Here is a 12,528-nt window from a genome sequence, read left to right as displayed (position 1 = left end):
ACGTGGTTGCAGTGCTACTGGGATTTAAAAATAGTTACGCATAACAGAGCGTTCCCGCTCCGATCGGCTGTAAAGGGTTAAGTGACAAATCAGTGACGCTATCGTTGGCGTTGTTGGCTTGGATGTGGTGATGTCACAGTGAGGTGGTCTGACCTGATCTTTTTTGTTTCACGGCGTGATTGTTTGTGTCGTTAAAAAAAAAGTTAGTGAACCTGCGGTAAGAGTGACACGTTCCCCTGATGTTCTGCCAGGATGTGAACGTATAAGGACGTCAGAAAATGTTGAACTTTGACCTTTAAAATGACCCCGAGCACCAACGTTAGAGCATGTTTCCTGATGCGTCTCAGGGACCTGAACAGCAGCTCCCCGCTGAAGTTCGTCCACTCCTCCTTCCACGGCGTCGGCCACGCCTTCGTGCAGCAGGCCTTCCGGGTGTTCGGCTTCCCTCCACCGATCGCCGTCCCGGAGCAGAAAGACCCCGACCCCAACTTCTCCTCGGTGCGCTGTCCCAACCCAGAGGAGGGAGAGTCCGTGCTGGTGGGTCGGGTTCCCGTCTCGTTTGCTCACAAATGACCGAATCCTGTCGTTCGCTTATCCGATGTCTTGTTTTCCAGGAACTTTCTCTCCTTCTGGCAGAGCGGGAAAACGCCCGCGTCGTCCTGGCGACAGATCCTGATGCTGACCGGCTGGCTGTAGCAGAGAAGTCTGACGGGTATGTTTGCTCAAAGGCACTTCAGAGCTGAAAGTATTTGGCAGCGCTGCAGGTTCACCTGTATCGCCCTGTGTTTCAGGTGTGGCTGGAAGGTGTTCACAGGTAACGAGCTGGCAGCCCTGCTGGGCTGGTGGATGTTCTTCACGTGGAAGGAGAACCACTCTGAACCAGCAGACGCTCGGAGCATTTACATGTTGGCGACCACGGTGTCCTCGAAGATCCTGCAGGCCTTCGCTCGCATCGAGGGGTTCCACTTTGAGGTCAGACGCTCAGGCATTAGTGAGCACACCAGTGTGTGGAAGTCAGACGATGATGGTTACTCTGTGTTCAACAGGAAACTCTGCCAGGCTTTAAATGGGTCGGGAATAGAATCCACGAGCTGTCCCAAACAGGAAGCAGAGTCATCTTCTCCTTCGAGGAGTCCATCGGTAACTAAGTTCGCTGTGACGTTTGGCGTAGAAACTGAACAGTTAGCGGTGTTTCCTGGAAACTCTCCTGTCTGATTTAAATTTAAAGTATCTGATTACACAGCAGTGGGGAGTAGACTTCATCACAGTTCAAGGATAATACACCCACTGTGATCATCTTCAGTGCCCTGCACCAGCACAGAGCAGCTACCTGTGTTGCTGCACAGTCCTCTACAGTATAAAGGCCCTTTGATGATTATTGGAGAACTGAATTCATTCTGTGTTTAAAGGATTATTGGAAGGGAAACTGTCAGGTGTCCCTTCATCTCTTCAGGGTTCCTCTGTGGGGACACAGTCCTGGATAAGGACGGCGTGAGCTCGGCGGCGGTCGTGGCTGAAATGGCCGCTTACCTTCACAACAAGCACCTAAGTCTGAGCCAACAGCTGCACAACATCTACCAGACGTAAGACTGCAGGGCACCGCTCTAACATCACGATCACAACTTGTCATTTAATGTCGAGCTGTGTGACGTTTACTGACCCGCTTCAAGTGAAAAAGATTCTATGCTGGACTTTATTGCGTGTCCCTTAATGCCCATGCACAGTTTGGTCCTCACACACCAAATCAATTCAATTCTATTTTATTTACACAGCGCCAAATCACAACAACAGTTCCCTGAAGACACTTTATACTGTACGGTCGACCCTACAATAACACATACAGAGAGAAACCCAACAATCATATGACCCCCTATGAGCAGCACTTTGGGCAACAGTGCGAAGGAAAAACTCCCTTTTAACAGGAAGAAACCTCCGGCAGAACCAGGCTCAGGGAGGGGCGGGGCCATCTGCTGTGATTGGTTGGGGTGAGAGACGGAAAACAGGATGAAAGACATGCTGTGGAAGAGAGACAGAGGCTAATAACAGATATGATTCAATGCAGAGAGGTCTGTTAATACATAGTGAGTGAGAAAGGTGACTGGAAAGGAAACACTCAATGCATCGGGTGATATGGTACTACAGGGTCATTCAGATAAGATGGGGCCTGATTATTTAAGACCTTGTATATGAGGAGCAGGATTTTGAATTCTGGATTTAACAGGAAGTGTACAGCCAATCAGGATGCAGAACACAATGTGCTGTAAAAAAACAAAACAAAGAAAGCAAAATTGCAAAAAAAAAAAATCTGCAACAGCGAGCCCATGATAGGTGAACCGCGTTATAGCGAGGGACCACTGTAATCCTTTGAAAAACATCTCGACAAAACTTCTACTAAAACTACATTGGACAGAAAAATGTGCTCTGCTCTTATTTTGACAGTCATCCTCAGTGTGACTTCCTGTCTGTAGGTACGGGTATCACCTGTCTAAAACCTCCTACGTCGTCTGTAACGACCCTCCCACCATCCAGAGGATCTTCAGCCGCATCAGAAACTTTGACGGCAGCGGCTCGTACCCGAAGACGTGCGGCGGCGTCCAGATCGTTCATGTCAGAGACGTTACCACGGGATACGACAGCAGTCAGCCAGACCTCAGATCTGTGAGATGCCGTTTTGTTCTTCCTCGAGTTCCTCCTGTTCAGTTCAGGTGTGTTCAGGTGTGTTCTCCCGTACAGGTTCTTCCTGTGTCCAGGAGCAGTCACATGATCACCTTCACGCTGCAGAACGGCATCGTGGCCACGCTGAGGACAAGCGGCACCGAACCGAAGATCAAGTACTACACAGAGTTCTGCGCGGTGCCGGGGCAGAGGTCGGCTCCTCGTTTCTGTTTGTCTGTGATGGAGATGAAATGTTAGCGCAGGCTCTAGACTAACTTTTTGCTGGTGCGCAGTGCAAAAAAAGGTCGGCGCACCCAAATGTTTCACCCGCATCGCTGAACACCACAGTTTTACATGTGTACTTTTTTTGCTGTTGATTTGTAAATGATCAACTAACAAACTTGTCAACACAAAGTTCTTTATTTGGAGCTCAGTTCTACAAGAAACACTCGTGACTGAAAAAGTGTTTGTGCCTAAAGTGCTTTGACCCTCTTTGGCACTTCTGTCGGGCCTGGGCTGCTCACGAGGGCTGAGTATCATCACTGATTTCTATAATCCATTCGACTCGATTCAATTTTGCCTCAAACAGTCAGAAATATTATAATTCTGATCATTTATCAGCACTGATACATGTGAGACTTCATCAGAGGTGTGAATAAATAACACTGATCTGAATTGTGGTCTGCCAGCTGACTGATGGAGCTTTCTTTCCCTGCAGTGCTGAACTGGCTCTGATCTGTGAGCTCAATAACTGCTGCTAACAGGAAAAGACGACGTTTCAGAGAAACGTGTACCACAAGAAAGTTTGATGGAACTGCGACGTTTGTTAAAAAAGCACCAAATTTATTTAGAGCATACAGGATAAAGTCCAAGAATAATTACGTCAGGTCCTAATGTCACTCTAACAAACTTCATGTGTGACCTCATGTGTGGGCGGGGCCTCTGTGACATCATCACCCTCTCTGTGTTGCAGCGAGGTGTCCACCCTGGAGGAGGAGCTCAGGAAGGTCACCGCTGCCCTGGTGGATGAGTTCCTGGAGCCCGAGAAGAACAACCTGATTCGCCGCCTGGTGTAGCACCGCCTGCTCGTACCTGCTTACTGTTGATGACATCACATCCTGTCATGTGTGAATCAGAGCAGCAGCTGCCTCACTCTGATGTTGGTGAACTATGAACCCTGAAGAGATTCAGAGAGCGAGTCTTCAGATTCTTTCGTGTGATTGGCTGTGATGGGAGCTCCTCATGACAAACCTGACGTGGTGTTTGTGTATCAGAAACATTTAAATCTTATTTTCAGATTCTCTTCATGTTCTGGCAACAAAGCAACAAATTAATTCTCTTTAAAACAAAACGTCTGACCAAAAGACAAAATGAAACAGAAGATCAAAACTTAATATCGAAACAGGACACGCGTGAGCAGAGCTCTTTATTTCGCTTAATTCAGCAGCAGTGCATTCTGGGAGTTGGCTCTGAATATTCTTTTTGTGTGCATATTTTGTTGTTGTTGTTGTTGTTGTTGTTGTTGTTGTTGTTGTTGTTGTTGTTCAGCCATCTGTTCTTTTCAACCAAATTTAAATGAATAAAATCGGCAGGCAGGACAATTAAATTATTTTATTTATTTTTGTGTAAAAATGCCAAATATTTGTTGTATCTTTATTTGTTGCAGTAAAATCTGCTGTTTTTTATTTTTATCCAGTTCTTGATGTTTTATGTTAAACAGATTGTAGAAGCAGCTGTTGCTGATATTTATTGTAAATATTGGTGAGAAATAAAACAGCTGAGTTTGTTCTGATGTCACATTGACTGTTCGTTGGCCTGAGGTAATTTATTTTTTTACTCAAGGAGATTAAAGATGTTTATGTGCGAGGAGGAGCTGCTGTTTCTGCTGTTGTGCATTCGGCTCCATGCAGATGCTTTTATTTTGTTAAAGAAATGGTTGACGACAGCGTGATGCCTCATCTGTGTATTACTGTCGCAGCTTCACTCGAACTGAAAATGAAATAAACATATTCCTAGTTCTCTGATTACCTTCTCTCTCCAGCTCTTTGTTGAATTTGAGCCGTGAAGGATTAAACAGGATCCATGTTTGTGAGATTTGGTTGGTAAGGAGAAGTGAAGAGCACATGGACATCCTGATAATACTGAATTACAGTAGTCCAGCTTAGAAGTAATAAATGCATAAACTAGTTTTTTCATGGAGGACCACAAGAGCCACGCGCATCGAAATAAAGACTTCATTGCTTAAATAATGAATTTTAGAATAAATTCTGCATTTGTAAATTCATTTTTGAATTCCACGTTAATAAACTGATTTTTAAAAACAATTTCAAGAACCTTTTTCGAATTGCACTTTAATAAAGTGATGCATGTGTGCTCGTACAAAGGCTGTCCAGCCTCGGGATTTACACTCGGCTCGACATGGATATGTGAAGAATGAAGGGACCCTGCAGCCAAACGGAGAGCTCAACCTCTAACTGTGCGAAACCGGAGGAGAGACTGACCTAAGCTCAACGGCGTTGTAGAGTTCCTTCCAGACACGTGACGTAAACTGCGGCCCCGTCTGAAACGATGTCCGCGGGGATTCCATGGAGGCGAAAAACGTGGTTAGTCAGGAGCCAGGCGGTCTCTAGTGCAGTGGGGAGCTTAGGGAGGGCGACTAAATGAGCAGCTTTAGAGAAGCGATCGATAATGGTGAGGATGACTGAGTTACCAGACGAGGTGGGCAGACCAGTGATGAAATCAACAGCAATGTGTAACCAGGAGCGGCTTGGAGGCTGGAGGAGACCGAAAAATGGTTGATGGACATTTTTGTTCTGAGCGCAGGTTCGGCAGGCGGCAGTGTATTTGCGGACATCCTTAGCGAGAGATGGTCACCAAGCGAAGCGTTGAAGAAAGGTGATTGTGCGGTGGACCCCAGGGTGACAGGTGAACTTGGCAGTGTGAGCCCAATGTAGCACTCGTGACCTTACTGACGAGGGGATGAAGAGTAGCCCTGGAGGGCCCGTTCCGAGATCTGGTTCAGTCTGTTGAGCCTCTCTAATCGCCAACTCGATCTCCCAGGTCAGGGCCCCAATAACACACGTGGGAGGAAGAATGGGGGAGTCCTGAGCTGTGTCTTCGGAGGCGGTGAATTGGCGTGAGAGAGCGTTAGGCTTGACATTACTGGAACCTGGTAAATCTGGTAAAGAACAGGGCCCACCTGGCTTGCCTGGCGTTGAGTTGTTTAGCCGACCGAATGTACTCCAAGTTCTTGTGGTCAGTCCACGTCACAAATAGCCGGGTAGCGCCCTCCAGCCAGTGATGCCACTCTTCCAGGGCGAGCTTGATGGCCAGTAGTTCTCGATCTCCCACGTCATAGTTTCTCTCTGCGGGGGAGAGGCGTGAGACAAGTAAGCACATGGATGAAGCTTACCGCCTTGTTGCTGGGAGATCACTGCCCCACTCCCACATCTGAGGCGTCCACCTACACGATGAACTGTTGGCTGAGGTTGTGTTGGACGAGGATGGGTGCCGAGGCAAAGCGTTCTTTCAGGTGAGTGAAGGCCTGTCGAGTCGGTTCATCCCAGCAGAAAGGAACCTTGGGTAAAATGAGACGATTCAGTGGCAAGGCAAGTTTACTGTAGTCGCAGATGAAACGTTGGTAGAAGTTTGCAAATCCCAGAAAACTTTGGAGTTGCTTACGGTTAGACGGGGTCAGCCAGTTAACAACTGCTTGAACAGGGTCAGCTTTGAGATTACCTTGTTCGATGACGTAGCCCAGGAAGGAAACAGTAGTGACATGGAACTCGCACTTCTTCCCTTTTACGAAGAGATGGTTCTCAAGAGGGGTTGAAGAACTTGCCTGACATGGCGGTGGTGTTCGGTGATGGAGCGGGAGAAGATGAGGATGTCATCCAGGTAGACAAAGAGGTTGATGAAGTCCCGGAGCACGTCGTTCACAAGGGCCTGAAAAACAGCTGGAGCATTGGTGAGACCAAACGGCATAACAAGATATTCAAAATGGCTGAGGTGAGTGTTAAAGGCTGTTTTCCACTCGTCCCTTTCTCTTATTCTTACCAGATGGTGGGCGTTGCACAGGTCCAACTTAATGAAGATGGTGGCCCCCTGGAGAAGCTCGAATGCGGAGCTGCTGTATGTGACTCATTGATGTACTTGTCCATGCTCTCACGCTCAGGCTGAGACAGGCTGGATAAGTGACTGGTCGTGAGTGGTGTGGCCGGTAGAAGGTCAATCCCGCAATCATATGGCCGGTGAGGGGGAAGCGAACGTGCCCTATCCTTACACACTTGCTTAAGGTCATGGTAAATAGGCGGTACGGAGGAGAGGTCTGGCGGCTCGGAGAGCGGGAAATTGGTTAGCGGGTCCACGGAAGGTGTGGCGGCCTTTAAGCAGGACATGTGACATTCTTCTCCCCACCTCAGGATACTCTCCTTCTTCCAGTCAATCACAGGGTTATGTTGATGTAGCCAGGGATAACCAAAGACTAGCGGCGTGAGAGGAGCTTTGAACACATACAACTGTATGGCTTCAGAGTTCTTACCAGAGAGAGTCAGGGAAACAGGTTCTGTGATATGAGTGATGTCTGGGAGACGCTGACCACTAAGCTCTGTAACTTGAAGTGAATGCGGCAGAGGCTCCATGCTAAAATTTAACTTAAGCACCAGCAAGGCGTCAATAAAGTTCTGTTCTGCCCCAGAGTCAATCAGAGCCCTAAGAGAATGAGTCTTGAGTTGCACAGTTAATTTTGCTGCAATCATGAGCCGTGGAGGAGACCGTGAACAGGAGCCATCTCCGTGCGTCCCAGAGGCCTCTGGGTAATGTAGTTTCCAGTTCCCTGATGTGCTCGTAGGCGCTCGTCTACCTTCACACACAGTGTAATCACATCAGAGAGAGTCTTAAGTACATCCCTCATCATTAGTTCATTTTTCAGTTCATCGCAAACATTATTCAACAGGGTAATCATCAGTGCCGACTGCCCCCACCCGGTTTCTTCAGCCAACGTCCAAAACTCGACCGAGTACTCCGCCATACTCGACTTCCCCTGCTTTATGTTCAACAATCGGTGAGCGGCCGTCTCCGCCCTGGTGCCTTTTTTGTTTTTCCTTGGTGTAAACACCAAGGAAGAACCCACCCGGGGATTAATAAAGTTTTATTTTATCTAATGTAATAACTTTAATTTCAGCCAAACCGATTTACTCACGAACAAATAAAACACTGAAAAAAGCCCAACAATAACATTTTTAGGTTGTCTAAGTGACTTATATATCACGTTTAACCTGAGTAGCGAAAGTCCGCGGTGATCTGAAAGTGATGTGCCGGGAGTTGTGCCGTTTTTGGCGGCTCCAGTAACCCTCGAGCTCCCGGCTAGCTATCAAGCTGGTGGGTAACAGACGTCTCCAAAAACGTCGAAGCACTTCTGCAAATATGCGATATCTTGATAAACCGAGCAGATATTTGAAGTTTACACAGTTACATTCTCGCCTGAAAATGTGTTAAAAGTTTATTTTGTGACCCAGAAAGATTCATAAGAGTAATATTAAAACTTAGTAGCGGCCGCCATCGTTGGAAACTGGAGTTTGGCTGGGCCACGCTATGAATTCTGGGATATGGTGGGCCACGAAGGACACACCCGACCCATCCTTCAAATTCGGGGAAAAGGAGGACGCATTTGTCGGCTGCATTCGGAGGAGTCTACGAATTTGGACAGCCTTCAGCGCGTCGCTGTGACGTAATCGGTCTACAAATGCGGCCTCAGGAGGACGCAGCCCAGGAATTTGGACACGACCATGGAGAAAAACATGCCTAGTGCTCCCAGGACTCGTGATACGGCAGGACCGTCATAAAAGCATGTGAGGTCATCACCGCAGCAAACAGTAAGAACAAAGTGGAACTTATCGGCAGATATTTCCAGTGAGTTCACTTATAACTATGTGACTGAAATAGAAGGAGACTTTTGGACATGAATTTTTTGTTAAATGGGGTGTTCGTAAGTCAGGGTTCCACTTTATATATACATAGCCAATTATTAGAGATAGGTTGATCATATTTAAGATCGAAGAATTAATTAATGGGAGGACTTCTTTGAGCAGTTTTGTAGGAATGGGGTCTAAAAGACACGTTGATGGTTTGGAGGAAGTAATTATTGAAGTTAACTAAGAAAGATCAATTGGAGAAAAAGAGTCTAACTTAACATCAATGGTACTAAGAGTAGCTGTAGATAATATTACATCTGTGGGATGATTACTGGTAATTTTTTCTCTAATGATAAATGAAGTCATTACTAGTTAACGTTAAAGGGATGGTTGACTCAACAGAGCTCTGACTGTTTGTCAGCCTGGCTACAGAGCTGAAGAGAAACCTGGGGTTGTTCTTATTTTCTTCAATCAGGGATGAATAGTAAGATGTTCAAGCTCTATGGAAGGCTTTCTTATAAAGCTATTTCTCCAGACTAAATGATGATCCTCTAAATTTGTGACTCTCCAGCTTACGAGTCGTCTGCTTTAGGCTACGTGTTTGAGAATTATACCACGGAGTCAGGTACTTCTGATTTGAGGTTTTCATAGGAGCTACAGTATCCAGAGTTAGTCTGTGTGGTATCACAGTACTGGATACTGAAGAGAAGTTGATGAGCAGCGTTCATACATAAGTGTCGCTGCCCTCTAGTGACGGCAGTATGAAGGGCAGCAGTGACACTAAAAGTGTGTGTGCTGCAGGGTGCCCAACGTGGCTGGGATGGTGCTTTTCATGTGGATTATGACTATCATTTCATAACATTTTTTCATCCAGTTTCATTTCAGCCGGTGTGAGTACAACGGTTTAAAGGTGGGAAGTAACAAGGAGTTTTAGCATTCACTAGAATCTAACCAATCTTTACACAGATTCCTTTAAACAAATGAAAGGAACAGAGTGATAATTATTTGACCCTTCGAGCACAGGAGACTAAAACAATGAAACATAAACTTTAACTTAAAGTACTAAGAACCAAAAGTGACATTTTAGGATTGGATTTTATTAGTTAACTGAATTCTATCCACATATTTTGGTTGACTTGAACAGAAGATTAGAAAATAACTTCATCTTCCTATGTTTTCTTCATGTTTGATTTCATTAACATGGCTTAGTTTTTCCTGAATGTCCCAGTCCGGTGGGTGAACCTGTGGACCATCCTGGACCTGATCTGCTGCAGGTTCAAGCCATAGATGATGGGATTGACGAGGGGTGGGACCACCAGGAACTGAGCAGCTAATGCATTCTGCAGGGCCTTCATTGTACTGCCGCCGCTGTAACGAGAGTACATGGTATCAAACATCAGTGAGGTGGTGAAGACCAGCAGTGTAATGAGGTGTGGCAGACACGTCTGCATGAATTTCCTGCGGTCGGCTTGAGATCTGATGGCAGCTCGTATCAGGTGGACGTACGACACCATGATTAGTGCAGTCTGTGACAGGTGTGAAAATATCAACATGAACGCATAGATATTGTTGACGGTCGAGTCAGAGCATGACAGTTTGACCACCTCCCAGTTAGTGCAGAATATCTTGGGGATGTGGCGTCCGCAGAGCGGCAGCCTGGCGGTCAGGACGGTGCCCACGGCCGTTTCAAAAACTGAGAAGCACCAGGTGAGCATCAGAAGCTGAGCTACCTTCTGAGCTGTCATCAGCATCCGGTACTGCAGTGGTTTGCAGATGGCGATGTAGCGGTCATACGCCATGACAGTGAGACTGGTGAACTCAGAGAAAATATAACTATAAGTGACAAACATTTGCCCCAAACAGGCCGTGTACGTGATGACATAAGAGTTGGTCAGAAGGTCATGAAGCAGCTTTGGGTAGAAACTCGAAGCTCCACAGATCTCATTAAAACAAAGGCTGCACAAGAAGATGTAGATCGGCTCGTGGAGCGTTTTATCCAGGCTGATGGTGATGATGAGGGTCAGGTTTACAGACACGGTGAAGAGGTACGACATCAGAGCGAAGGCAAAGTAGATCTGACGGTTTGTCAGCGAGTCGTTCAGACCCTGAAGCACAAACACAATTTCAAAGTTATTCTCCATCCTGTAACGAGCTCCTAAAGGATCATCAACTCTTCATCATGTCAGAGTTTAAACACAAGCTGCACTGAGTCTGTATTCAGTTCAAAACTATTCTTTAAACAGAGTAACCATAGAAAAACATAAATTCAATCTTAAGGGATGCAAGGAAAACAAAACTCAATGAATCGCACAGTGAAGGATGGGAACTTGTACTTGTGTCACTTCAGAAAGATTAAACAGAGTTCACATTGAGGAGCTCATCCTGTACAAAAGTGAACCACAGTGACATAAAAGAGATCAACATTTAACCTCCGTTCTTCATGTTTTCTGACATTTTCATTCAGATCTGCTTTAGACGCTTAAAGAAGCTCTTAGATAAAGAAAAAAGGCTCGACAAAGAGAAGACATGATCTCATGTGCCACCTTACCATCAGGCATAGAAACTTAAAGCACATGAGGACCTAACCTCAGTTTTTAATGTTTTCTTTTTCTAATCAAACAAACAAACAAAAAGATCCAGCTGAGGTGGAATACACAATTATAATTTTAACATCTGCAGAAAAAACTTATTTAATTGCTGTGATTTCAAAGGAAAAAAACTACTTTTAATCCTATGAGTAATTCATATACAAAGTTCTTTCTATTTCAACTGTCGGGTTGTAAAACAGGGAATCAGCAATTAAAACTGCACACAGCATTTCTGTCTTTACCTCTCAACATAAAAAGTCATTAATTAAGACAATCAACAGTAAACAGATGAGTTTCTTTAAACATCATAAGCTTGCAGCATGAGGAAAAGAAGCACTTTACATCTGTGCAATGAAGCTGGACTCAGCAACTCATTTAATAAACAGCAGAAACCGTCTGAGGCTCTGTCAGTCTGCTCTCACTGAGGCAGAATCTGTTACACCCTTAACTGAGAAACAGTCAAACTGAGAGTGAGTGAGAAAAACAACTCCAGGTCATCAGCACAGATTCCTCATCAACAAGAGCAAGTCAAATGACAGCAGCAGTCATCCTGTAAGAGGGACAACAAACAGCAGCTTCACAGAGCAGTGTGAAGGTGTCTGTGATCCACACGGGAAGCTGCTCTTCTACACCTGACAAAGGGACAGACAGGTGGAGAGAGAAATCTGCTGACGCCACGCCCTCCCCTCATGAACATGCCCAATAATAGAAAAACAGTATTGTTAAATTCTGGGCAGCCAACTGTTCAACTGGGGCCCAAAAACTTTTAGAGTAAAAGTTAAATATTTAGAGTTTATTCTTGCAGATTCCAGGAAGGAATCAGTATAAGATTACTAGCAACCACCACAACTGGCTTCATTAAATGTGGAGAAGTACTCTGATTCCCTCTCAAATGAAGGAACACCTTACCCTGTCTCTAAGGAAGAGGACAGCCCACAAGTTGCATCACCTGAACCCTGTTGTATGCCAAGAGTGAACAAGACATCAATTCACTGATCCACACCACCAGGATACACAGCAATGACATCGGAAATGATAAAAAAGTGAGGGAAGGTAGTCAGAACTGAGGGAATCAAACTACTAGAAACACTTAGAAGGCAACATTGCAGACATAGAGGACAGCTACAAGTAGCTGGGGATCCCACAGGCAAATGGGAACCATGAAGAAGCTGCTAGAAAAGCTGCAACCACCAAGTACCTGCAGAGGGTCAGGCAAGTCATGAGGACTATCAACACCTACGCCCTGCCCGTGATTAGGAGGTGGTCAGAGGAGGCCTTAGCAGAACTACAGGGCTGTTTCGAGGTGACCGACTGGGAAACACTCTGTGAGCCTCACGCCGAGGACATCAATGGGCTTACTGAGTGTATCACAG

The 12,528-nt window shown here is 45.8% G+C and overlaps 2 protein-coding genes across 2 annotated transcripts in view; one reads left to right on the top strand and one right to left on the bottom strand.

Moving 5' to 3' along the window:
* pgm2l1 (phosphoglucomutase 2-like 1) overlaps window positions 1-4,188 on the top strand; it is a gene marked incomplete at its 5' end in the record, with an annotated part of 6,194 nt that extends 2,006 nt beyond the window's left edge. The window contains 8 exons of the mRNA XM_013907780.1: window positions 348-537; window positions 615-712; window positions 792-972; window positions 1,047-1,140; window positions 1,454-1,583; window positions 2,469-2,658; window positions 2,734-2,867; window positions 3,629-4,188. Coding sequence (XP_013763234.1) covers window positions 348-537; window positions 615-712; window positions 792-972; window positions 1,047-1,140; window positions 1,454-1,583; window positions 2,469-2,658; window positions 2,734-2,867; window positions 3,629-3,731 — 1,120 coding nt within the window. The remainder of the gene's footprint in view (window positions 1-347; window positions 538-614; window positions 713-791; window positions 973-1,046; window positions 1,141-1,453; window positions 1,584-2,468; window positions 2,659-2,733; window positions 2,868-3,628) is intronic.
* Window positions 4,189-9,772: 5,584 nt separating this feature from the next.
* On the bottom strand, window positions 9,773-10,676 carry LOC102207958 (putative gustatory receptor clone PTE03; the record flags this gene model as incomplete). The annotated part of the gene is given in 2 exon segments (XM_013907778.1): window positions 9,773-10,642; window positions 10,644-10,676. Coding segments are annotated over 2 exon segments (903 nt in total), but the record flags the coding sequence as incomplete, so codon positions are not given.
* Between the last annotated feature and the right edge of the window lie 1,852 nt (window positions 10,677-12,528).

This window comes from Pundamilia nyererei, unplaced genomic scaffold (genome assembly GCF_000239375.1).
Source record: "Pundamilia nyererei isolate P.nyererei 1_Seehausen unplaced genomic scaffold, PunNye1.0 scaffold00518, whole genome shotgun sequence".
In the NCBI taxonomy this organism is placed as follows: Eukaryota; Metazoa; Chordata; class Actinopteri; order Cichliformes; family Cichlidae; genus Pundamilia; species Pundamilia nyererei.
This window is presented reverse-complemented; position numbering and strand designations above follow the sequence as displayed.